The sequence below is a fragment of the Dendrobates tinctorius genome, unplaced genomic scaffold (genome assembly GCF_039654945.1).
Source record: "Dendrobates tinctorius isolate UK_male_01 unplaced genomic scaffold, ASM3965494v1 ptg000211l, whole genome shotgun sequence".
NCBI lineage: Eukaryota > Metazoa > Chordata > Amphibia > Anura > Dendrobatidae > Dendrobates > Dendrobates tinctorius.
The window spans coordinates 8287151-8313977 of record NW_027361878.1 but is presented as its reverse complement, the minus strand read 5'-3'; the positions used below and the strand labels follow the sequence as shown (position 1 = coordinate 8313977).

Genomic DNA, 26827 nt, shown 5'->3' with positions numbered 1-26827 from the left:
CTGCTCTGCTCTGGACTCCTCAGCGTCGCTGTCTTCCAGCTCTCTGCACTGTGACTGCTCAAGCAGTGGGCGCTCAGACGCGACAGTATTTTCGCCCTCTGACCTGAAACATCACAGTCAGGAGACGCGGAAGACACCGCAGCGGTGGAACTGGGAGAGGTGAGTATTGCTACGGTATTACAGGGGCCTTGAGCAGGCAGGGTGCCCACTCACAGGCGCTGGCACTGGAATAGGCACTGGCCTCCATAGCACGGCGGTGTCTCCGACGGTGAGTGGGTCCACCCACCTGCTCAGGGCCCCGGCATTAGCCCGGGTGCGCTGGGTGCTGACACCGGCCCTGCTATAGAATGCTATGCAGGAATACTGCATCTAATACAAGCACAATGCACACAGGAATAAGCATTGCAAAGGTTAAAATTCTCCCTATGTTGGCATAACAGGCTTGGCATGTCACTCTCCACAAGAAGAAACGTTACCCCTTGGATCCCGGACAGTCGCCTCTCACCCAACCAAACCAGATCTAACACTTTGCACAGATAAGGAACAACACCCTGAAACATTGTGTCTGAGAAGACCGCGAGTGACTTACACTGATGTTATACTACAAGTATAAGAAACAGTGATTTCATAGTGCAGGGATAATAAGCACTAGTATTGTCTTAGTCACTGTTGGCCTTCTTACGCTATATGACCCGGTACGATTGCAACATCCTCATTGCAATATAGTTTTGCCACTCATACTAGGGTGAAGGTGATATCCATGCTACTGATTTCATCCAGTTACAGAGTTTTTTGACCAGGATCCTGAAGCAGATCTGCTCCAACATACACTCCAAATACTCTCTGAATACGCTTCCTCTTGATTTACACTGGAAATACACATTGTATACAGAACGTTTTCTCTCTCTCGCTCTCATTATTCTGGCACTTGTCAAATAATAATTATGGTAATCCTAACTGACCTAAAACGGGAAAAGTTTATTCTTACTTCATGTCAAATATTGAGAAAAACTTGCAGATGTGTCTTTATATACTGTATAGTGGATGGAAACTTCTGACTTTAGCTGTATAAAAATGTTTCTAAGGGCTTATTCACACGTCAGTATTTGGTCAGTGTTTTTCATCAGTGGTTACCGTATTTTGCGCATTATAAGACGCACCCAAATTTTGGGGAGGAAAATAGGAAAAAACGTTGTTTTTTTTAATGAAATGGAGCGTGTTATAATCCGCTTTTGCGGTAGCTTACTTGGGGGGCAGCGGTTGTGGAGTGGGGTCCCAGGTGGCAAGGAGGCAGGAGCTGCGGGCTCCAGATTGGTAGGACGAGGTGTTTGGCGGTGGCAGGAGATGGGCCATGGCTGCGGGCCCCAAGCTGGTACGACGAGGTGTTCAGTGGTGTGGGGGCTGCGCCGACATTTTGTGAAACCCCAGAGCCCCGCACCTTCCATACTTTCTTATGCGGTCGAGATCTCAGTTTGTGCATGCGCTGCCTCTGGCGCCCATTTTCCTGGAGTCCACTGCATAGAATTTGGAAAGTGCGGGGCTTCGGGCTTTCACAGAATGTCAGCAGAGCTCCCGCACCACTGAATACCTCATTGTAATAGCCTGGGGCCCCCAGTCATCGCCCGACTCCTGCCTCCACAGGATTCTGGCAGCAGCGAACCTGTAATCCCACTCCATCACAGACGGTAAGCTCCTCTGCAGCTACAATTCGGATTATAACACGCACCGCCATTTTCCCAAAAATTTTTTGGGGAAAAAAGTGCATCTTATAATCCGAAAAATTTGGTATATGCCAAAACCAGAAGTGGACTTACAGAGAAAAGCTATAATTGAAAGATTGACACCTGTTCTGTGTTTTGGACACACTCTTTTGTAGTTTGCCATACAAATACTGATGAAATACAGATCAAAAATACTGATGTGTGAATACAGCCTCATGGACGACTCATTGCCAGAGAGGAAATTAAATACCCTGAAGTTTTAATTTCTGTTTTATAAATTTTCCTTCGTAAAACATGCACAGAAAAAAATCCGATCTGACAAAACACTTGGACCAATCTTAGTCTATGAGTGGCTCCCCTGAGGGTTCAGTCGCCACAGAGGTACTGCACCTCCTCCGAAGTGTGGTACCCCACCATTCAGGTAAGGTGGAGACACCTGACCACACTCCAACACAACACAGTAGTGCAGCAAAGCACCTTTGGTGGCTCCCTGCTTGGAACACGAAGCGTGCTGGGAGGCGGGTGGAGTTTAGTTGCACAAGAGAGTGGGAGATGATTAAGTATAGGTCAGTCTGTGAGAGAAGATCCCCGGAGTGGGATGGATTGAAGGAAGTGCTGCAACAGACCTCAGTGACCTGGGTCCGCTGGCACGGGAAAGAGACACTCAGAAAGCCTGATTCTCCATAAGAAAGATAGTTTTGTACGGAACGTAAGGAGAAGAGAACTAAGGATTAGGGTTAGAAAAGAGGCCCTTCCTCAAGTTCTAAGTGCATGGCCGGGGTCCGGTCCCCAAGGTTGTATGGATACTAATGGTCTTGCAGCAGACACCGGAGGAATAGAAGTTGTCACCACTTTATTCCCACACAAGACTTGGGGGCACAACAGCAACGAGAGAGAGCCGGGACTTAGTAGCAAGGAGTCCCCGAAGCAGGCTACAGCTGTCTGCCGTACAAGTAGAGTTCTAAGAACATCTGAAAGGAGGAACTCCAGTGTAACTCAGTACTGTGAGTACTTCAAATAGGCGCTAGAAGGGAGACGTTCAGGAAAGGCACATATGTTGGCGAAGTGTTGTAACGGATTACTTCATCTTGCCTGGAAGTTGGCTGAGCTCCTGACCTGGAGGACACGGCACAGACAGGGGCGTATCTAGGGGGGGGGCAGCCGGGGCAGTTGCCCCGGGCGCAGCCGGCAGGGGGCGCAGTCCAGGCCGCCTAATGCAGGGGTCCACAGTGTCCTCCCTGGTGGCTGCATTCTGCCTCCCCCCCGGCCTGAGAGTCGGCGGTTCTCTGTGTCAGCTGTCACAGCTGACAGCTGGCGCAGAGAAGGTGCGTGTGCCAGCTCCCAGGGAACAATTGTACTGGCGTCTGTATAGACACCAGTACAATTGCAGCTCTGACCGCCGGGGCCAGAGCGACGTCAGCAGCGTGACATGTCATGTGATCACGCTGCTGACGTCACTCCCCGGCGCCCAGAGTGAACGCTCAGCGCTGGTGGTTAGTGTGCTCCAATGTGGAGCTGAAGAAACCACCGAAGATGGGGGATGTTAATGTGTGGCAATGAGGGTTAATGAGTGGGGATGGGGGTTAATGTGTAGTGGGGTTAATGAGTGGGGATGGGGTTAATGCGTGGGGGGGTTGATGTGGGGATGGGGATTAATGTGTGGGGGGGTTAAAAAGTGGGGATGGGGGTTAATGTGTGGGGATGGGGGTTAAAGTGTGGGGGTTATTGAGTGGGGATGGAATTAATTTGTGGAGGGTTAATGAGTGGGGATGGAATTGATGTGTGGGGGGTTAATGAGTGGGGATGGGGGTTAATGTGTGGGGGGATTTGGAGTGGGGGGTACATAATGTGTTGGGGGATTTGGGAGTAGGGATGGGGGGGTTAATGAGTGGCGATGGAATTAATGTGTGGGGGGGGTTAATGAGTGGGGATTAATGTGTGGGGGGATTTGGAGTGGGGGGTACATAATGTGTTGGGGGATTTGGGAGTAGGGACGGGGGGGTTAATGAGTGGGGATGGAATTAATGAGTGGGGATGGGGGTTATTGTTTGGGGGGTTAATGAGTAGGGATGGGGTTAATATGTGGGGGATTTGGAGTGGGGGGTACTTAATGTGTGGGGGGGATTTGTGAGTGGGGATGGGGGTTATTTAATATGTGGGGGATTTGGAGTGGGGATGGGGGTTAATGAGTGGGAAATATGGAGTGGGGGGTACATAATGTGGGGGGGGGATTTGGTAGTGGGGATGGTGGGTTATTTAATGTGTGTGAGGGATTTGGAGTGTGGATGGGGGGTGTTTAATGTGTCTGAGGGATTTGGAGTGTGGATGGGGAGTATTTAATGTGTCTGAGGAATTTGGAGTGGGGATGGGGGGATTTAATGTGTGTGGGGAGATTTGAGGACACAGAGTATGTATGAGGAAACAGTATGGGGGTTGGGTGCAGACAGTATGGGGAGCGAACGGGTTAATGTATGTGGACACAGTATGGGGAGTCAGGGGTATGTGTGAGCAGACAGTATAGAGAGTGAGGGGGTAAATATATGAGGAGACAGTATGGTGAACAGAGGGATGTTAGAGGAGGGAGGGGAATAGTGTGAGGAGACAGTATATTGCAGACATTTTTATTTAGGAGCATTATAAATAACACTTCTATCTTTAAGGGCATCGTGTGGAGATTTGCTGCAGAAGACCGGAGAAGATGGAAGTCTACAGAGGCCGCTGTGGATGAGAAAACTCATCATGGGGTCTGGACAAGAAGAAGAAAAGGAGAACGACTCCAGAGACTACGTCATCTATAAGGTACCTGGATGTAAATGTTATTTGTGCTACTGACTTATTCTCATGTTTTTATTTGTTAGGAACATTAAAGGGGTTGTCCAGGTTTGTGCTGAGTCTGCAGACATTCTATGTGACTGCAGACTTCTGAATTCTCACAGTGCCCACTGAACGCTGTCAGGATTCTCTCGTGCCGGTAATTTACATACATGCGGTCACATGCTGACTAGACGTGTGTGGCCTCACTCTGTGAAAATGAACGGAGCGAGACCGGGCACGTCTAGTCGGAATGTGGCCAGAAGTATATAAATCACATACTTGTGCTGATATGACTGTACATTGGCAAGGGAGAATCCTAAAAGTGTGCAGTGCATTCGTTGTGAGAATTCAGAAGCTGCAATGTCAGGATTCAGCTCTGCAGATTTCAGTAGTCATCACACGGGCACTTCACTCATATGCGATTTTCATACTTGACAACGAGCTTCTCTTCTTGCTTTCAGTTTTTTACTGAACATTGAGAGCATTAGGGAGAGCAGCTTGTGGGTACATGGCTAAGTGTGCAAGTCGCATATGTACTTGGGGGGGGGGGGGGGGCGCCGAACCAAATTCTTGCCCCGGGTGCCAGGAAAAATAGATACGCCTCTGGGCACAGATGTGGGCACCTGTACGCACAACAGACTGAGTAAAGCTTTGGAACTACATGCCCTGGTGTCCTCCAGTTATTCCTGCACCAACACACTCAGCACTGCTACATCGCTGTGCCTGACACGGCACTATCTACGTCTCCTCACTCTCCCCCCATCTACACTGCCCTGGGACTATAGCCCTGCCTGTGGAGGGCTACACCATCATTACTGCACCCCACCATCTGTCCCAGAGGATCTGTCTGCAGCGTCGGCTTAACACCTTCATTGCCGAACACCACAGGTGGCGTCACGAATCATTCACTTATAAACTTTAATCATCAGCCACACTATTCCTTTTACATGGACGCCCAGGGCCACGGACTGGGTCACTGCCACTGTGACAACTCCCATTGAACCCAACGGGCCCGGTACCGAGTACCCCGCCGCCCTGGGAGGGCGATCCATATGCACATGTCTGTCCGAGGAAAAAAAACAAAAAAAAAATACCTTTAAATAGAATGCAAATGTTTTCTTTTACACTTTTACTTTCTTTTTTTTTTTTCTACATTTTCCCCCTTCATCAACTGAGTATGTGTTTCTTCTCCAAGCAGTCGCCCCCACTTTCCTTGTACGCTCTGCCTCCTCTCCATCTGTTGCTGAGTTTTCCCTAATTTATTTCTTTATCTGCTCATCCACATTAATTATCTTTCACATGCTGGTCGGCAAAGCTGCCAACAAATATTTGTTTTAGATAAAACACAAAAATGGCCGCTCTTTTGTGCAGTTTTGAGCCTGAAATGGTTAGAGTTGGTACTGAATTGGTAAAATAATGGGTGACAGATGCTGTAAAATACAAAACCTGCATCTCAAATGTGAATGATGAAAGAGGTCTTCTAAGAATTTTGTGTACTCATTATACTCTGCAGGTTACCTACCAATAGGAACAACAGCAAGCAATGTCAACTAAGGCTAGTTTCACATTAGCGTTTGCGGCCGCAGCGTCGGGCTGCGCACGGCCGCCGCTAAGCCCCGCCCCCTGCCGCGCCTCCGCCGGTAGCTACGCCTACGGGCGCATGACGCTACATGCGTCCCCTATCTTTAGCACTGGGGACGCAGGCCGAGCGCAGGTATGCGTTTGGCAGCACATGCGTCCTTTTGACGCTGCGCCGACCGCACCAAATTGCTAAAGAGAGGGGACGCAGGACTCATGCAGCGGCATGCGCCCGCAGGTGGAGCTACCGGTGGAGGCGCAGCAGGGGGCGGGGCTTAGCAGCGGCCATGCGCAGCCTGACGCTGCGGCTGTAAACGCTAATGTGAAACTAGCCTAACATTTGCATTTTTGCATAGAGATACAGCAACGCTTAGGCGTGTAACTAGAATAGGTGCAGGGGTTGTAGTTGCACCTGGGCCCTTGAGCCTATGTGGCTCAAAAGAACTCTTTGGGTCATATAGTATTTTGTCCCAAAAAAAAACCAGGGGCAACATCCTTAGTATTAAATGCAGGACTATGTGTATATAGACTAGAATATGTGCTTGAAGACTGGGCAGCGACTAATAGATTGAATAGAATGGTATTTAACTGTGAGAAATGCAAGATCTGGGAAAGAAAAACCAAAAATTACATCTACAGAATGGGAGGAATAGAACTAAGCAACAGCACGTGTGAAAAAGACTTGGGTATACTAATAGATCACAGACTGCATATGAGATGACAATGTGATGCAGAAGCAAAAAAGGCAAACACAGTTCTAGGATGTTTTAAGAGAAACAGAGTCTAGATCACGTGTAGTAATTATTCCCTCTACTCCTCCTTTGTCATGCCTCATCTGGAACACTGTGCCCAGTTCTGGGCACCACATTTTAAAAAAAGACAATGAAAAACTGGAGCAAGTTCAGAGAAAAGCAACCAGGATGGTGAGCGGACAACAAAGTATGTCCTATGAAGAACGGTTAAAGGATTTGGGAATGTTTAGCTTGCAAAAAGGAAGGCTAAGAGAAGACTTAATAGCAGTCTACAAATATTTGAAAGGATGTCACAGTGTAGAGGGATCATCATTATTCTGATTTGCACATGGAAACACGAGAAACAATGGAATGAAATTGAAAGGGAGAAGATACAGATTAGATATTAGAAAATACTTTTTGACAGTGAGAGTGATCAATGAGTGGAACAAGCTGCCACGAGAGGTGGTGAGTTCTCCTTCAATGGAAGTCTTCAAGCAGAGGCTGGACAGACATCTGTCTGAGATGGTTTGGTGACTCCTGCATTGAGCAGGGGGTTGAACACTATGACCCTGAAGGTCCCTCCAACTCTAACATTCTATTATTCTATGACATCCATGCCATGAAAACCTTGCAGTTTCCCTCACCCAGGATAGATTTATTTATTTATTTTTTTAAAGTCCCAAACTTTACATTACTCACCCATCTTTGGACAGTGCGTGCCTGAAGAAATCATTAGCAGCTAGTTTAATAGCTTTTTCGGGTGTAACAAGAGTTAAATTTACAGCAGCACCTGGAGAAAGAGAACAAGTATGAACTCCTGAGAGGCTGAATACAGCATATGTTTTACCTACAAAGTGCTTAGTGGGAATGATTTAGCTTGATATAGATGCAATTCATCCGATATGTTATAAAATAAACATACAAATGGTAACCCTGAAAAAAAGGTGCATGACGTCTGTCAGAAAACAAGATTAGTGTACATGCTAAAGGAGTATTCGAAGTCAAAACAATGTTGAAATTTTACATGCAATATATACTATATCCTTCAAGAAGGTGAATGCGTGTTCATACCCATGGGTATATGAGGATACTATAGAGCCTGATATAATAACTAAGATAGGATACCTATTCATTAAGAGCCTTGCAAAATGTAAGTATATTTCAATTCTGTAACAAAGAGCTCTTTATTTATGACCTTATAAATTACATAATTATTACTGCATGCAGTCTCCAGTAGAAGCTGTCCTGTCTTATTATGTACAGTGCTGCCCCTTATTACATAATATCCTGCCTTATTATGTACAGTGCTGTCTCTAAGGGTGGTTTTACACTTACCGTATTTTTGTGGGCCGATTTTACGGCCCCAATAGCTTTCTATGGGGCGCAAAATTGGCCCACAAAAATTCAATGGTGCGCTGTGTGCCGTACGGCCATGAGGGCTGTATATACGGCCGTGAAAAAATATTGAGCTTGCTCGATATTTTTCACGGCGTACAGACACGGCGCCCATTTAAATCAATGGGGCCGTAAAAACAAACCCGAAGTTTATTTTTGCAGCGTCACGTCCGGTTTTGCGGAACGCCGTTTTTTTCTCCAATACTATTTCCATAGTATTGGGGAAAAAAATGGCGATCCGCAAACCTTTTTTGCTGCCCATTATTGCAGTACACCACAAAAATGCGGCGATATGGCCCGCAAAAACTGTCCGCAATAACGGACCGCAAAAAATGCGGTAAGTGTAAAACCACCCTCATTATGTAATATCCTGCTTTATTAGGTACAGTGATGTTCCTTATCAATTAATATCCTCCCTTATTATATACAGTGCTGTCCCTCATATAATGTGCTGTCTTATTATATAAAGCGCTGCCCCTTATTACATAATACCCTGCCTTATTATGTAAAGTGCTGTCCCTTATTACATAGTATCCTCCCTTATGTACAGTGCTGTCCCTAATTTCATAATATCCTACTTTATTATGAACAGTGCTGTACATTATTACAAAGCATCCTCACTTTATATATATATATATATATATATATATCGCCGTACATTATTAGTGTCCTGTTTTATTAAATATAGTGCAGTGTCCTCTCTTATTATGCATAGTGCCATCACTTATTACATAGTGACCTTTTGATTATGCATAGCACTATCCCTTTTTGCATAGTCCCATCTGCTATTACATAGTGACTTCCATTATTATGTATAGCAGTGTATCTTATTACATAGTGTCTTCTCTTATTACGTATATTGTTGTCAATTATTACATATTGTTCTGCCTTATAATGAATAGTCTCAGCCCTTAATACATAGTGCCTTCCATAATTTAGAGTTGTCCCTTTTTATAGAATTGCCTTATTATGTTTATCGCCATTCATTATTAGTGCCCTCCCTTATTATGGATAGTGCAATCCATTATTACATAGTGTCCTCTCTTATTATGTATAGCAATGTCTTTTATTACGTAGTGTCTTCCCTTATTGCATGTGATGTTTCCTATTATATCGTGTCCTCAACAATATATACAGTGTCCTCTCTTATTAAATATAATAAATGATGCCTCTGTGCGAGGTTTGTGACATCTGGGATCTAGTATGTATTGTCTTTTTGGTCGGGGAAAGGAGAAGTAAGGTCATATATCATATTTTAATCCAATCCCTTTTCTCAAAGTCACATCTGGGGGGGTCCACAGTTTTTGAACAGTCCACGCCAATTATGGTATTCTGCCACTGGCAACTACATGTCCTGCGCGTAAGGTGGAACGGTAATGGTGCTACTAAACCAATCCAGTCATAAATTAGTCAATGTAAAACAACTAGAAAACCAACGTAGTGCATCTTGTTAAGTCCTCAGTGGCAGCCATGGTTGTTCTAATAGGATGTAACTGGAGCATTGTTGGCAAAGTTTCTAACAGTATACAACATGATAGTGTGTAGTGTTAGCAATAAATGGACTAGTACATACCTCTATACATGCCAAAGTATCCCTCTGAACGGATCGTCTTAACAAGGCAGTCTGACCTGTAAATTTTAAGGAAAAGAAAAAGTTTTGCTGACTGACTTTATTGCACATTTTAGGGTGGATTAACATGCTGAAGATTTCTTATTGAAATTTCTGCAACTGAATTTTATTTGCGTTCAGCTGAATGCAGTTGTTTTAGTGTCTGATAGGGAAATGTAGAAGAATAGGACAGTCACAGAAATTTCAGCAGCTAAAGTACACCTCTAAAGAGTCTGAACCAAGTCAACACTTCTTAAAGGGGTTTTCCAAATATTTAGTTTTAATTTTGCTCGCACTCATTCTCATTGGGAATGCTAAATTTATATTATTACACTTACATTTGCCAAAGTGAAACCATTTTCTAATCCGGAGGCACATTATGTGGCAGACTGAAGAAACAGAGGGAGGAGTGTGCTACACACTTAATGGCATGGAAAGAAGAAGGGGATATAATCTTAGCAGGAAGCTGAGACAATAGATTTGTTCCGCAGTAGGAGACCAAGAATTACAACAAATGGCGCTCAAATATCATTACAGATTTTTTTTTTTTTTTTTACACATAGTCTGATCATATATGTTTCCCTATAACAATGAGTGCTAACTATTTTTTTGTGGGGATCTTGAAAAATTCTTTAAATGTTCTAACAGAGTTTGATCCAAGAGTACTTGCATAATCTGCCCCGATTCTCTCAAATGAGAGAAATAGCAGCAGGGTGGTGGAGAGATCAGATCAAAGTGTGGAGAGGAGGAAAGCATTTATGTTTTCAGGGAAGGCAGAGAAAATAGGTTGTAGATAGAATGGAAAGATCCAAGGAGGCAGAGGCTTGAGAAGTGCTTTGACGTACCTAGAGCATGTAGAACTCATTAGCACATGAATTGAAATAGTGGTTTTCAGTTAGGGATTGCAACCAGTGGCATAAATAAAGGTGTGGATGACATTATCTTTCAGAGAGATGCATGTCCATAGAAACATTTTATTTTTGGCAGGAAGATATTGAATCGTCCAGATGGAATCTCCTTAGGTCATTTTTCAGTGTTCGCTATAAAAAGCACTATATGTTTTCTAAGTATCAAATATATTTTTTTTCAGTATTTCATTAATCTATTCTTTGAATTACTTTCATTTTTTTTTAAGATACATTTCCAGACTTTTCTGTTCTAATTGTAATTTCTAATTCTAAGTCATCTGAAATGCATTAAATAATGTTGAGCCTGTGACTCTGGGGTAGAATGTGACGTCCATTGTTCTGAAAACACCAGCAGCTCTTTTGTTTGCCACGACTGTCTTGATCTTCTCAACGGTGGCTTGTAGTCATTATTTTGCTGTAGATTGAATTTCCCAGGGGATGTTTGTTGCATAATGTATATACATTTGTTTCTACTCATCACATCAGAGTCATTAAATCAAAAACAAATCACTAACTGATATTGGATTACATCCTAATCTGGGGGTTCTGGTGCCTTACAGGCTCCAAATATACATTTCCAAAATATAGAGACACTTGTATTGTAAATTGACATGGCAGGAGGGGCCTGTTACATATTGGGACTCAGTAGCATTAAGCTGACTTTCTGCCCCAAATGTCATTCACGGGACATGTGAGTGACCCCATAGGCTTTGACAGGTATGACGAGTGCGATCCGTAAAAACCATGGATAGCACTTGTACTCAAAAATCAGTCATGTGAATGAGCTCTTAGTTTGGATTTAGCTTCTGTTCTGAAAATGATTTCTGATTGAGGATCATGTCACCAGACCTGTCCATCAGCCTCCTCTAAATCAAAACACGGTGAAGCTGCTTTACATTTTATACACAATCTTGGCAGTTGGGTGAAAAATGTAAAAGCACCAGTGTCGTATCTTATACATGTGCCATACTTGTTGACACCCAAGATTTGCGTGATGCTATGGACATATGGAAGATTTCCACAGTTAAAGTATAGCAGGAAATCCACGCCACAATCTACTGGCCAAAGATTGTAGGACAAGAGAAAGTGGAAAGGATTGCATCAGCAGGAACTGCATAAAGAAGTGCCTGATTCCTGAAGGGAAGAGATTGAAGGAGACACCAGGTCAGGTGACAGCTGTGGTGCAATTAATAATTTTCAAAAAGGCCCAGGAGAGCAGAGAAGGGGAGGAGTCAGCGCTTGTAACTGTAGCAGCACAGACGCGTGGTGCCGTGAGGTTGGCTTATGTTCGCCATGTCAAGTGACCAGCCCGGAGTGAAGAGTCGAGTAAAGGATTGAGTGACCAGTCCCGAGTGAAGAGTCAAGTGATTAGACTAGAGTGAAGAGTCAAGTGATTAGACTAGAGTGAAGAATCGAGTGACTAGACTAGAGTGAAGAATCAAGTGACCGGACCCGAATGAAGAATCGAATGACCAGACCCGAGAGAAGAATCGAGTGACCAGACCAGAGTGAAAAATGAGTGACCAGACCCAAATGAAGAATCAAGCAACCAGACCCGAGTGAAGAATCGAGTGACCAGAGCTGGGTAGCCGGAAGCCGAGACGAGAGACCAGAGCTAAGAGAGGAGAGCCAGTGCTGATAGAGACAACCAGGCCGTTGAAGAGGGACATTCATGTTAGTTGTGACTCCCGATGTAGGAGTACAGTACTCAGGGCACCGGGGCTGTACTTCAGGGGATGAAAGCAGCCAGTGTGATGGGTGTACAAAGTGACTCATTGATAAGGGACTTGCGGCCTGATGGCGTGGTATCACATAGGCCTCCATTAGAGTCTGTATGACTGCTCGTAATGCGGAGAGAGGAACAGAGAGACTGTGGTAACGTGCCCAATAGTGACGGTGATGCACCTCAGATTAACGTATTAGGACAAAGACATCCCTGACCATAACATTTGTTCATTTGTAATAATAGAACAAGAGTGTGTGATTAGTATTGTGCTTATATTCTGAATAGCGGAATTACTGTATTCTATTGTACAATAACTTTTGGTCCTTCCACCGTTTGCTTTATTCTCTATATTGTGCCATAGGCACCAATTATACCGGTGTTAATCAAATAAACACTTGTTGGTTAAGGTACCACTGTGTCCTCATCCTCCGCGCTGTTGAATTGGGTACCTGTTTACATCATTTGTCCATAAATATGTTTGCTACAACAATGAAGATTAAAGAATTCTTTCTTGTTTTGCTCTAAGTAACTGTGTAATTTGCTCAATGATCAGGCTGGATTCTCTGCCTCGTTATCATGTTTCCTGCAAACTCAGCATCGGTTGTTTGCTTTGTGTGGTTTCAGCATCATATGACTTCTCCTTCTAACATTCAAGGACACAATGGAGGTCACTCAGCACCACATATTGGGACATTCATTCTCTCCTTATGCATTAGGATTTCTAACGGCCAGGATCAATAATCACAGGATGGATAAGTCTGGGGAATTAATACCCACATGGGGGTGAAATCATTGCACGTGGATGGTACAGTAGTGATAGAAGGGCTGTGAGCCTTCATAACCTTGTTAAATCATTAATAGAACGACAACTGGTAATAATGGATAGGTATAATATGTATATAATCTGAATTTGAAGAACATAATTAATATACTGTAGTTTGTATATACTTTTAAATTTTAACTAAGCGTAGAGCAAGCTAGGGGTTAAAATTACCATCCAGATCATGTCAGTCAACAGGGCGTGGATCAGCACTGAGCAGTCACTGCCGTTCTCCAATCACGGCTACTATTCAGCTGATTGAAGTCTAAAAGTCTACGCCTAAAAGGCTGGGTTTGCACGTTGCAGTCAAGTTGTGATTTTTTTTGTATGATCACAGACCTAGCGGGGCTTCAATCAACTGACCAGTGGAAGAACATCCGTGACTGCTCTGTGCTGCTCCCCGCCCCAGTGACTGGAACGAAGAGGGGAGTAGTTCGATTTTATGTTATTTTCTAGTTTCACCGCTGAGTGCTACTTATTACACATGATCTGGGTGCTAATTATATCCCCTAGCCTGCTCCGTCCTTACTTACTTAGCGAATCCTGACCTGACAGGTTCTCTGTAAAGAGAACCTGTCACGTGCCATAGATCTGTAATATTTTACTTGGTGTAAACAGCACTGCTCTCCTGAATCTGGCACTGTGTTTTTTTGGAGGGTTTCCTGCTCCTATTCCTTAGCTGTGGCCCTCTCTTACTTGTATATAAATCTAGTCTTGATAGCCAAGGGGGCGTGATCCTCATGAAGACCTTCACATAGAGGAAATTAAGACCACGCCCCTTTGACTCACGAGTATAGATTTACAAAGAAGGAAGAAAGAATTATATATCAGGAACTCAACAGCGCATGAACGAAAGAAAAACAACGTCAGATTCAGGAGAACAGCGGCATTCATATCATGTAAAAATATATATTTATGTATAGTAATAGGTCCTGGAGAAGGCCATACCAGGATGAACGGCCACTCACTTACATGCTTGTGTACATTCTTTGGCCATTTTGTTGATTTTGTAGTCGAGTCTTAGCTAGGTCAATAGGAAAGACGCAAGTGACGCCAATTAGTCCTGCAATTCCTCCATTTATTAGCTTGGCGGGCAAGCTGCAAACAGAAGAAACATAAAGCTGTATGAAGTATTAGTTATTATTGCACTTTAGTATTACACTCTTGACAGCAATGACTATCCACATCCTATTCCAGGTATTCTCAGCAAGCGGAGATACTTGTTTTAGCAGATTGAAGCATTTTTATAGATGGAGACCCAAAGGTCTGGAAGGGAGCAGAGAAACCTTCCCTGCTATTTCCTAAAATTCTTCCCATCTGACACCAGATCCTGATTCCTGGTTTCTATGGTTGTCAGTATTATGTGAAAATGGTGATAAGAAGACGCTGTGCAGAGAGGGCAGACAACAGTATCCTCCGCACTGCCATATTTAATCCCATACTCACATGTTCAATCATCAGGAGCAGATGGAGGAGGACAAAGTGGAGGAACAAATTTCCGTACTCAGAAACCAAGCGCCATTGCCTAATTGAGTACAGCGTATTTGGAAAACGCTCCACATTATTTTAGCTGGCGATTTCTTAAAGGGGTAAAAATGTAACCCACCATCTTCTTGCTGTAGCTACAATAAAATCAGCTGTACTGACCTTCCCCTGCTACAGCACTGGCTCCGGAACGCTGCACCTAGTCTTTGTTGACAGCCTGCAGTGCTATGTCACGAGTAGTAGAGCGTATCTGACCACTGCAGCCAATCACTGGGCTCAGCGGCTGTCTACAAGGGCATTGCTGCTGGTCGCTGCAGCAAAATGTACGCTGTAGTAATAATGTCAGAGCTGACGTGCCGGAGCAGGGAATGATGGGTGCAGCTGTAACGGGTTTTATTATTTTTAACTACAGTAAGCCAATGGGATTAATATTTTTAAAGCTGGAAAACCCATCTAGGATGGCCATACACCTACAATAGTCTATGTGTGCTCAATAAGTAGAGAACAAGCTGCTGAGAATAAATGATTGAGCATGTAGAAATTCAACATGCCTGATCCTTTTTTCCTTGACACCTGTGAATTACCTACTATATTTAATTAGATAAACAGCTGGTCCAGCCCAAAATGTGGGTTTAGTCAGTATTAGGGCGCAGTAAGATGACCATATAAATCAGACCGAGATCGGAACGCAATGCACGGACTGGCCGGCGGCTCTCCCCACCTGGGCGTGACAGCTGCATAGAAATACATGAAGCTGTCACACTCCCGTAGAGAGAGCCGCCAGCCAGTCCGTGCACTGCGTTCCAATATAGGTCCATTTTATACAGCTGTCTGACTGCACTCTTAGTCTAAAGGGGTGTTCTGAAGTTTAAAAATTATCTTGTTTGCAAAGAATATGGGATACTTTTCCGATTGCTGGGGAACTGACTGCCGTGGCCCCCCACCAATCCCGAGTATAGGGGCTCTGATCCCCGGCTAAATGGAGAAGAAATCGAACACCCCTTCACAAAAAATGGATACGACCTCAATGCTATGGTCATAATATGAGCTTTTTGGTGACTTTTTGATATTGCAGATTTTTTGCACCCATTATGTAAAATAGCTCACTTGCATTTTTTTTAAAAAAAAAAATAAGCAGTGTGTAAAAAAAAAAAAAAAAAATCACTAAAAACTCATTGTGGGAACGTAGCCTAAGGAAATTTCAGGTGTCATCTTTGCACAAGCCATAAAGCTCTCCTTAACAGGTCATAGACCATTTCTGATTGTAGCATTAGGACTATGGACCTTGAGATATTCTCTAAGAAAGGTGAATGCAATTAGTCCAGGTTACTCTGTAGGAAAATCATCCAATGTTGTTCAGGCATTGCAAAACTGTAGAGCGTCAAGCTGGGGTTACATATGTCCTTTATATTGAGATACAATGCCAGTGGACTGTTCGCTCCTTGCACCAGCCCAGGTATGAAAATAAACAGTTACTCCACTGAGAGTGCCGCACAAGACGTTCTCCGGCACGGACACAGCGACGCTTCCATCATCAGACACGGAGTGCTCATTACAAGTCTGCACTAAGGCTACGTTCTCATGAGGAGTTTTTGGTGAGTTTTTGATGATGCAGATTTTCTGCACCCATTAATAGATGACTTGAATTTTTTAGAAAATAACCAGGGTAAAAAAAAAAAACTCAACCAACCAAAAACTCATCATGGGAACATATCCTTAGAATATATCATTCACCACGATCACTTTATGTAATCTGATTATAACAATCATTTTTTTCCTTTCTGGTTACCTGATTTGTTTATCAGCCATTTAATAGGAACCTATCCCAGATAAAAGCTCAGGGTCCGTCCTGTGTCGGCGATGGCTATGATCTCTCGGGTCTGTCCGCACCTATAAAAGACAAAGGCAAGCTGTTCATTCATATAAACCGAAGCTAATCTCACTGTCTCCAGAGAGCTAACCTGAAGACTTTGCTCAAGAGCTGGAAAATCCCTCCTTTCACACCATATATAGAATACTTAACACATTCTGCTCTGAAAAATAGTCACTGCAATAATGACTGTGCACGGGGCTGCCTGCAGAATTAGGCCACGTTCACACTGAGTTTTTTTTAAGGTTTTCAAAAAGCTTGAAAAAAGTTTTTCAAGCAGAAGCCACTTTAGAAGACTCTGATTTTTTTAGGAGAACTTTTTTGTAGGAGGAGTTTTTCCAAGCAGAAGCCGCTTAAGGAAACGCTGCTTTTTTTGGTGAGCTTTTGGTGGCGTTTTTCAAGCAGAAGCTGCTTTAGGAAACTGATTTTTTGGGGGAGCTCTTGGAGAAATTTTTCAAGCAGAAATCGCTTTAAGAAACTGCTCTTTTGAGAAAACTTTAGGAGGAGCTTTTCAAGCAGAAGCCAATTTAGGAAACTCTGCTTTTTTGGAGGAACTTTTGAAGGAGTTTTTCAAGCAGTAACCGCTTTAGGAAACGCTGCTTTTTTTAAGGCTTTTGGAGTTTTTATTTTCCTGAAAAGTTTTGGAACAGTTTTTCTTTTTATTAAAGCTTTTTTTTTTATCAGCCCCCCTCCCTCTTTTGCTTCTGCTCATTGGGCCCCAGGGGCAGCGGTCAGTTGCCACGCACATCTCGTCAGCAAAGGGAGCTTTCCTGGAGCTCTGTGGCTGTCAAGAGAATGGAGGCACACATGGCTCAGAGCTCCCTCCATTTCTTCTGTGACGGCGCCTTACGTGATGATGTCATCAAGCTGGCACCGGCATATATGTACGACACCAGAAGTGGAGCTACAGGAGATCGTATGAAAGGTAAGTATGAAAACCTTTTTTATATATATAAAATGAATTAAATGGGTGTGGGGAAGGGGGAGCAAATAAGGATGAATTGAGAAAGGGGATGGGGGAGAGCAAATAACAATGAATTGAGACTGGGGGATAGGGTACAGCAAATAATGATGAATTGAGACTGAGCGGTGGGGTGGGAACAGCAAATAATGATGAATTGAAACTTGGGGATATGGTACTGCAAATGAGGAACTGAAACTAGGGGATGGGAACAGTAAATGGTGATGACTTGAGGATGGGGAAGAGCAAATGATGAATTGATGGGGGTTGTGTTACTGTGCAGGGATGCACTATGTTGCTTTTTTTATTCATTTGACAGTGTAGAAGTTGGAGAAAAAGGGGGGAATGTGCTCTTGAAGCGGTGCACTAGATAACTGTGTGTTATTTTCTGCAGAGATGAGTCCTGGCTGGATGAAGTGATGGCTGTCTGCGCTGGATCAAAAAAAGTGAAGATGAAGGACTTCAACTAGAGATGTCACTAGTGAGTCAGTGTGTTACCTGTACACTGACAATATACACTGTATACTGTGTGCAGAGCTCCTGTGTATAATTCTACTGGTGATCCCTGTATTACCTGTACCCTTACACTATATACAGAGCTTCTGTGTATAATTTCACTGGCGATCCCTGTACACTATATACAGAGCTCCTGTGTATAATTTCACTGGTGATCCCTGTATTACCTGTACACTGACACTATATTTAGAGCTGTGTATAATGGCTCTGGTGATCACTGTATTACTTGTACACTATATACAGAGCTTTTGTGTATAATGTCACTGGTGACCACTGTATTACCTGTACATTGACAGTATATACTATGTACAGAGCTCCTGTGTATAATGGCACTTTGACCACTGTATTACCTGTACACTATATACAGAGCTCCTGTGTATAATGTCACTGGTGACCACTGTATTACCTGAATGAAAAGATAAACTCCGGCACTCAAAAACATCTCAGTTTATTAATGAAAAAATATGACCAGAGTAAATGGAGCGCCCGCCATGGCTGTGGGGATACTTGGTACCGGGATGGTTCTTAAGGGGATGTGTCACGGTAGCAAGGACCCAGTCCGTGGCCCTGGGCGTCAAATGAAAAATGATGATTAAAGGGGGAATAAAGTTTATAAGAGATGATTCATGACGCCACCTGTGGTACTTGGCTAAGGATGGCCGACGCTGCTTAAAGAGACTGCTGGGGCTGATAGTGATGCAGCAGAGTTGGTACAGCTCTCCACAAGTAGAGCTTAGTCCCAGGGCAATTATATTGTTAATGATGGTGATGATGAATGTATTGCTGGGTGCAGTTTTCTCACTTTTACTCACGGTTTGAAGTGCAAGCCGGGGCACGGGTTACAGATGACAATGGAGGTCCGGGGAGCCTGGAAGCAACTCAAGCTCCACTAAGCCAGTTGGGTGTTGAGGCCTCCTTACTGCGCTATCCTCTGAGGTCCTTGCTGCCTAAAGCTATGCTCAGTCCTCTGTTCCTTATTGTTCTGAAGTACTTGCCCGTGTGGCAGGCAGCTTGAGCCTATTGCAGGTGTCGCTCCTTTATAGCGGCTCCGGGCTCTGGTCTGCTGCTGTGCATTCAGGTGTTTGCTGGGCCAGGAAACCTGAAATCCCCTGCCCTCTGGATTTAGCTGCTGGGACTATTGTACCCGTCAGCCACGGACTCCGGTGTCCAGCTTCTAGTGCTGTACTCTGGGGTGAGCTTGGTCACAGCTTCTTTCCCCAGGTTCTCTTTTACTTCCCCTCTTTTCACCCAGACTCTGCCTCTTTCAGTCCCAGACACTGACTGACTGACTGACCCCTCCTCCTGGCCAGAACTAATAGAGAAGCTCCTGTGAAACAGGGTTTAGAGCTCCCCCCTCTGGTCTGGAGTCAGGAAAAGTGTTGGATGTAAGTGTTATCTGGTCAGGGAACCCCTCCTTGCTTCCAGGCATGTCATCACCCCCTGTGAGGGAGGCAATGCCACTGGGGCAACCGGACTCCTGGGGTGCCACAAATATAATTTCCAATAAATCCACCCACGAAGGAATACAGACACATGTATATCAACGTTTCGGCATAATGTCGCCTTTTTCAAGAAATGTCTGTTTCTGGACAGACAACAGTCTCCGGGTAAAGAGAGAAAGATCCATGTGTCTTCACTGTATTACCTGTACATTGACAGTAAATACTATGTACAGAGTTCCTGTGTATAATGGCACTGGTGACTACTGTATTACCTGTACACTATATATAGAGTTCCTGTGTATAATGTCACTGGTGATCCCTGTATTACCTGTATACTTACACTATATACAGGGCTTCTGTGTAAAATGTCAACTATTACCTGTACACTGACACTATATTTAGAGCTCCTCTGTATAATGTCACTGGTGATCACTGTATTACCTGTACATTGACAGTATATACAGCGCTCCTGTGTATAATGTCACTGGTGATCACTGTATTACCTGTACATTGACAGTATATACTATATACGGAGCTCCTGTATATAATGGCACTGGTGACCACTGTATTACATGTACATTGACAGTATATACCTTGTACAGAGCTCCTGTGAATAATGGCACTGGTGACCACTGTATTACATGTACATTGACAGTATATACTATGTACACAGCTCCTGTGTACAATGTCACTGGTGAGCACTGTATTACCTGTACATTATTCACTATTTACAGAGCTCCTGTGTATAATGGTATTGGTGATCACTGTATTACATGTACACTATATACAGAGCTCCTGTGTATAATGTCACCAGTGACCACTGCATTACATGTACTGTACATTGACACTATATACTATGTACAGGGCTCCTGTGTATAAAGGCGCTGATGATCCCTGTATTACCTCTACACTATATACAGAGCTCCTGTGTATAATGTCACTGGTGATCCCTGTATTACCTGTACACTGACACCATACACTGTATACTATGTACAGAGCTCCTGTGTATAATGACACTTGAGGTTATATTAGTATTTTGTTTTTTATTAACGATCAGTATTGTAGCATTCAATCACTATGGGGTGGTAATATGTGGTCTGGTCATGGTGTGGCGGTATTTGTTCCTTGTATGTGGCATTATTACGTCACTATGTAGTGGTAACATGTGGTCCAGCCATGGTGTGACGGTATTTGTCCCTTATATGTGGCATTATTGATCATTTTAAAAAGTGTATGTGACACATTCCCTTAAAGAAAAAGAAATGAAAATAAACCTAAAAAGAGTATTGGATATTTTAACAAATGTTTAATAAGTTATAGTAGAGTAGGGTCCAGACAAAAGAGTCTACCCTGTTATCGTGGCGGCTTATAAAATCTTTTGGCCAAATCAATAGCTGCTGGCTATGTATGTGGTGATGAGAACTGGGTGCAGAAGTGGAATTTTTCCAAGAGCGGACGGTGGGACTGTGGAAGGTTCGAGGTGTGGAGGTGGAGCTGGGGTGGAGCTTGGATGGAATCTCAAGGGGGCCCAAAAATGTTGCCAGTATGGGGACCCAAAATTACTGGTGGCAGCCCTGCAGCTAGAAAATCCATACAAACCTAGTCCTATTCTGTGCAATGGAGTGGATACAATTGTATTCCTGGTCACCTGATTTCAGCAGCAGTATAACAAATGTCACCAGTCTGGAGTCCCGGCAGTTTAGCTCACACAGCATTGGCCTGATTTGGACTATAGGAATTTTTGTTGTAATCTCAAGGTCATTTACAAATGTGCACATTTAATCTGTTTTGTACCTAAGATAACAACAATACACTTCTGACTTCAGAACATGGCGTCACAGATTTATCTCTTAAAGTGGTTGACTAGGTTTAAGATATGGATGACCTGTCCTAGTTACACCTATCCTAGATATGTCATCAAGATCAGATTTGTGGAGTCTGTCACTCGCCACCCCTCATTAATCAATTGTTTTCAGCTCCAGATGTAAATGGCTTATGGAGCTGTAGCATAACAGCTCCATTACTGAGAACTGCAGATAAACTCCTGTCCTGTTCAATAGGAGCTAATCTGCAGTTCAGTGAGTAGAGCTGAGTTATTCTGCCTCCATTCACTGTTTTACATCCGGCCACTGCCTGAGCTGAGAACAGCTGATTGGTGGCGATAGTGGGTGTCGGACATCCACAGTTCTGATATTGATGACTTACCCTTTGGATACTCATCAGTATCCTAAACCTGGACAACCCCTTTTAAGAGACTAGCAAACTCACTATTTCTCAACTATGCCAACTGGATTTTAACAATGGTTTGGGGCAACTCATGCAATATGTGAGCAATTTATAGAATTTTTCAATTTTGCCTGGAATAACCCATTAACGTGGTTCCTTTAAATATCTTTCAAAGGCTTAGCTGTAACCAAAGATTAGCAATCCTTTATCATAGAGAGCACACATAGTTTTATACTACAGTGAGTGCAATAAGTGTTATCGTGCTCCTGTGGTCTCTATATACATATTACGGTGTTTTTTATAGGCACAGATGGAAGCTCTAGTGCAATATAGGGTGAAAGCAACAGCGCCCCACATTAGGTAATGCCATGGGGCACGACATACTGGAGAACAGAGTATGGACCAGCGCTGAAAGAAATGGAGATCCTAATAATTAGAAGGAAAACAATACAAGGCTTTGTGGATTGCTACTGACAATGGGAATATACACTGTATGTCCAGCTAGGCGGCCTTACTTATATATTATTATCCACCACACATAATAATCACCTATAATATGTCTTTTTTTAATATAATCGCCTATACTACCAGTCAGATCATTCGTTCCCAGCATCTTTGAAGAACGGTAATGTATAATTTATACCGCTACACTGATAATTAACCCCTTCATGCCCACAGGACAGCGCTTCCTTCCCAATATACTTGTACGCCTTGCAGCACGGGGTGTATACATTATCTACAGACAGACCGCCGCACCATACAGCTCTCTACCCTCTTTTCGATTAGATTGTCACAGTGACGACCCAGATGCTATATGACAGGGGACTGATAGAAGCAGTCCCCTTGTCACTAAGTAACTATTCACAGTTCTCTGAGCGTTGTGTCCAGAAGTGTGGAAGAAATTGTAATTGCATTTTTGTTTTGGGTGGTTTCTGCTTCTACGGAACACAAATAAAGTGTCCCCTGCTTTTATTAAGTCTCAGGGCGCAAAAAAGTAAATATATGTATATAAGCAGCATGGTGGCTCAGTGGTTAGTTTGGCGCCCCTAGGAGTATGGCCGCCACAGTGGCTTTGCCTTCCTCCAGGGAGGGTAATGCCAGGCTTGGAAGCAATGACGGGTCTCTCTCGCAGTTAACCTATACATGCAACACAGTTCCACTCCAGGCCAGCAGGGGGATCTCTGAACCAGAATTTAGGGGAGGAGTACTCTCTGAGGGCCAAGAGGGAGGAGTGGTTAGTTAGTCTGCGGAGGGTGAAGTGCGGAGATCGCGCAGAGAGGAAAGGCTCATCTCCAGTGAGAGCGCATGAACTGGAGCCTGGTCTCCACGGTTGTATGGATACTAATGATCCTGCAACAGAAACCAGAGGAGTAGGAGGCTGTAAATGCCCTACCCCCCATCTAACACTCGGAGGCACAACAGCACGCAGTGAGCCAGCAGAGGAATAGCGGCTACAGCTGTCTGCCATACGAGGAGTGAGAGTAGAAGAGAATTGAGAGGAACTTCAGTACTAGGAGTACTTCATTCAAATAAGCGCTAGGAAGGAGACTGCACAACCCATCTGCTGAGAGAGAATCCTGAGCTGCTTCCAGGCTAACCTGCTCCAGTACCATCTGTAATCAGGACTCTGTACTGCATTTATCAAGTAAAGGTACAGAAATTGCACCCAGCTGTGTCTTTGTCTGCTTCCTACCCTTCCGGCACTGCTACATCCCCGTGCCAACCACATCTACACTGCCCTGGGACTGCAGCTTCACCTGTGGGGAGCTTTTACATCTCTGCTGCACCATACCATCAGCTTCAGAGGATCTGCATGCAGCGTCGGCTTAACATCTCACTTGCCGAACACCACAGGTGGCATCACAAACTATTCCATTAACTACATTCCACCATTCAATCTCCCCCATTACTTGGGCGCCCAGGGCCACGGACCGGGTCACTGCTGCTGTGACACATCCCGCTGACACTGGCCCGGTACCGAGTACCCCACAGCCCTGGGAGGGCGATCCATTAGCACTGGGGTCCTGGGTTCAAATCCCACCAAGGACAACATCTGCAAGGAGTTTCTATGTTCTCCCTGTGTTTGCGTGGGTTTCCTCTGGGTTCTCCGGTTTCCTCCCACATTCCAAAGACATACTGATAGGAAATCTAGATTGTGAGCCCCAATGGGGACAGTGATTTGCATATACAGTATATATGCAGAATCAACAGTCCTCTGTGAGATTGGACCCTACTCAGGGTTTTTTGGTTTCATTAGGTGACAGTATGAAAATAACAAACACCCAGAATACAAATAAAAAACCTACTGACTGTGGTCGTATTTGGGGTTCAGTAGTTACACTCAGTGCATGACTTCCATGCTTACTTGGGGTGACTCTCCACCAAACGGCCAGAATATCCAGTAGATGAATCAAAGGCACCGGAAATGTTATCTCAATCAATTTCTTTACTTTTGATATCTTAAATAGCAAAAAATTCAATTGCCTAGGATACATCTCCTGTGGCTGTATGGGTTCATAGCACATAGATCCTGCACAGAACACTGATAGAAAAGCATGGACCCATTCTTCATCGGAGGGACTCCTCTATAGAATGCGTGTTCTCTTCCGTTTTGATCCATTGTTGCAGATTCTATCGCATTTGACCAAGAAAATAGCTCAGCATGGAGCAGTACTCTTCCTGTCAAGACATCGGAAATCTCATTGGAACCCAATATAAACTCACAATAAGTCAACAGGGTTCGTTGGGTGCTGCTGGTATTTGGCACTGTGCCATGTTCTCCATTAGGCCTCTTTCACACATCAGGTTTTCGCCGTCAGGCGCGATCCGTCGCTTTTGACAGAAACCGGATCCGGCGAAATGCAATGCCGGATCCGGTTTCCCCCCCATTGACTTGCATTTGCGCCGGATCGCGCCGGATGGCCATGCGTTTCATCCGGTTTTCGCCGGATCCGGCAATGTGTCGCAATGTGTCGCGATCCGGCGTCTGGAAAAAACGTCTACTGTAACGTTTTTTGTCTCCGGCGAAAAAGCCGGACACGCCGGATCCGGCGCGTCCGGCTTTTTCACACAATGAAAGCCTATGAGCGCCGCAATGCGCCGGATCCGGCGAAAGCCGGATCCGGTGGCCGGATCCGGTTTTTTTGGTCTGAGCATGCTCAGTAGCTCTGCCCACAGGAGATATATAAAAGCAAGACAATGGGACCCTCAGCCACACCCAACATGCCACCCAAGACAGCAACCAGGCGCAGGAGAAGGCAGCAGACATCTGCAGCAGCAGCACCATCAGCAACACCCCAAATGGAGCAGCATGCTGAACGGGAGGGGAGTCCAGAAGCAGATGAGAGACGGTAATTATCAAATCCCCCATTCCTCCAAACTAGGGCCATGGAATATCAAGATATTCATTGGCCCTTTGTTTCTCTTTATTCAACAGCCGCCAAAGAGATGCAGCAGCAGCAGCACCACCCCAAATGGAGCAGCATGCTGAACGGGAGGGGAGTCCAGAAGCAGATGAGAGACGGTAATTATCAAATCCCCCATTCCTCCAAACTAGGGCCATGGAATATCAAGATATTCATTGGCCCTTTGTTTCTCTTTATTCAACAGCCGCCAAAGAGATGCAGCAGCAGAAATGGCATCACTGGCAGCAGCAATACCCACAGCCATGGAGTCTGGCCATCAACAGGACAGCACATCATCTTCTGGGAGCCCTCCCTCGCATCGTCAGCGTTTGACGGTAAGTTTTTATTTCCAAAATCCATCATCTCTGTAATATATGTCTATTCATTGCCTTTTATTTCAAAACAGGAATCACAAGATGAAGAGGAGCTCCCAGAAGAAGAAGGAAGGGGTGGACAGACGCTTGGAGTGGGCTCACAATTCGTAATTTTTTTGCATCAAACGCAGAAACACAACATCACACTACACACAACACATAGAAAACAATGTTCTGCAGACCACACACAGCAAACAAATGCCTACATCCAAACTCATAACATTTTTTGTTTTCTTCTCTAGTCTTCCCAATCTGGTGCTCGGCCAAGAGGTCCTCGCAGTGCCTCCCAGGGTCGTCGGCGACAGCAACGCGGCGGTCACCAGCGTGTAAGTATAAATATTTTTGCTTTGTTTTTTGGCACTTTTTATTTCATTTCTTTTGTGGAGGCTAATTATGTTATTTTTGTCTTTTTCTTTAACAGCCTTCACAGCGTGCTCCCGACTCTGACGGTGAGGATGGAGGGATTGATGTGGACCGCCTCATCGATCTCGTCAGAGAAAGGGAGCCGCTCTGGAATATGGCTGACCGCCGCCACGCTGACCTGATCATTACCCGACGACTCTGGGAGGAAATCTGTTCTCTCCTTGTGGGCCGCTGGGAGGACCTCGAAGCTCGGGACCAGATTAAAGAGCGTAAGTATATACAGTACCGGTTGCTTGATGTAAACCAGTGTTTCCCGAACTCCAGTCCTCGTGGTCCCCACGGATCATGTGTTCAGGATTTCTATTTACTATTGAAATCCTGAAAACATGACCCCTGGGGACCATGAGGACTGGAGTTTGGGAAACACTGATGTTGTATACTAACCACTCCTTTCTCGTTTCAGGGAACATAATTGTGAATCGGTGGCGGTCTGTGAGGGATCGTTTCAAGAAGGAGTTCAATAAAGAGATGCGGGCCCCGAGTGGATCTGGAGGACGCAGGAGCAAGTACAAGTACGCACAAGCCCTGTCGTTCCTCCGGGAAACAATGCTCACCAGAAGGTAAATATTACACACCAGATGTGAAAAAGATGTAACTTTTTTTTTTCAGCCAGGGCCATACCATGTCAGTATTTTAATTGTTTTTTTTTCTCTTTATTCCACAGCACGGTGAGCAGCACTCGGGAGCCTGCACGATTGGACCCTTCTGAGGCGATCCCTGAGGAGACCGGCACCGAGGGACACTTCGACCGCCCCGGTACATCTGCACCTTCCCTGCCTTCCCACACATTCGACCCATCTGTCCCATCCACCAGCACAGGA

General features: G+C 44.5%; 1 protein-coding gene across 4 annotated transcripts in view; it reads right to left on the bottom strand.

Moving 5' to 3' along the window:
- SLC25A22 (solute carrier family 25 member 22) overlaps positions 1 to 26827 on the bottom strand; it is a 93957-nt gene that overhangs the window by 36381 nt on the left and 30749 nt on the right. The window contains exons 1-5 of one of the 4 annotated variants that reach the window (XM_073554379.1): positions 18950 to 19394; positions 16580 to 16680; positions 14278 to 14403; positions 9816 to 9871; positions 7547 to 7637 (exon numbers count right to left, since the gene is read on the bottom strand). In XM_073554379.1, coding sequence (XP_073410480.1) covers positions 7547 to 7637; positions 9816 to 9871; positions 14278 to 14403; positions 16580 to 16599 — 293 coding nt within the window. In that variant the 5' untranslated portion in view covers positions 16600 to 16680; positions 18950 to 19394. Of the gene's footprint in view, positions 1 to 7546; positions 7638 to 9815; positions 9872 to 14277; positions 14404 to 16579; positions 16681 to 16751; positions 16775 to 17406; positions 17537 to 18949; positions 19395 to 26827 lie in introns of those variants that run through there. The other 3 variants (XM_073554380.1, XM_073554381.1, XM_073554378.1) reach the window with 3 other exon arrangements.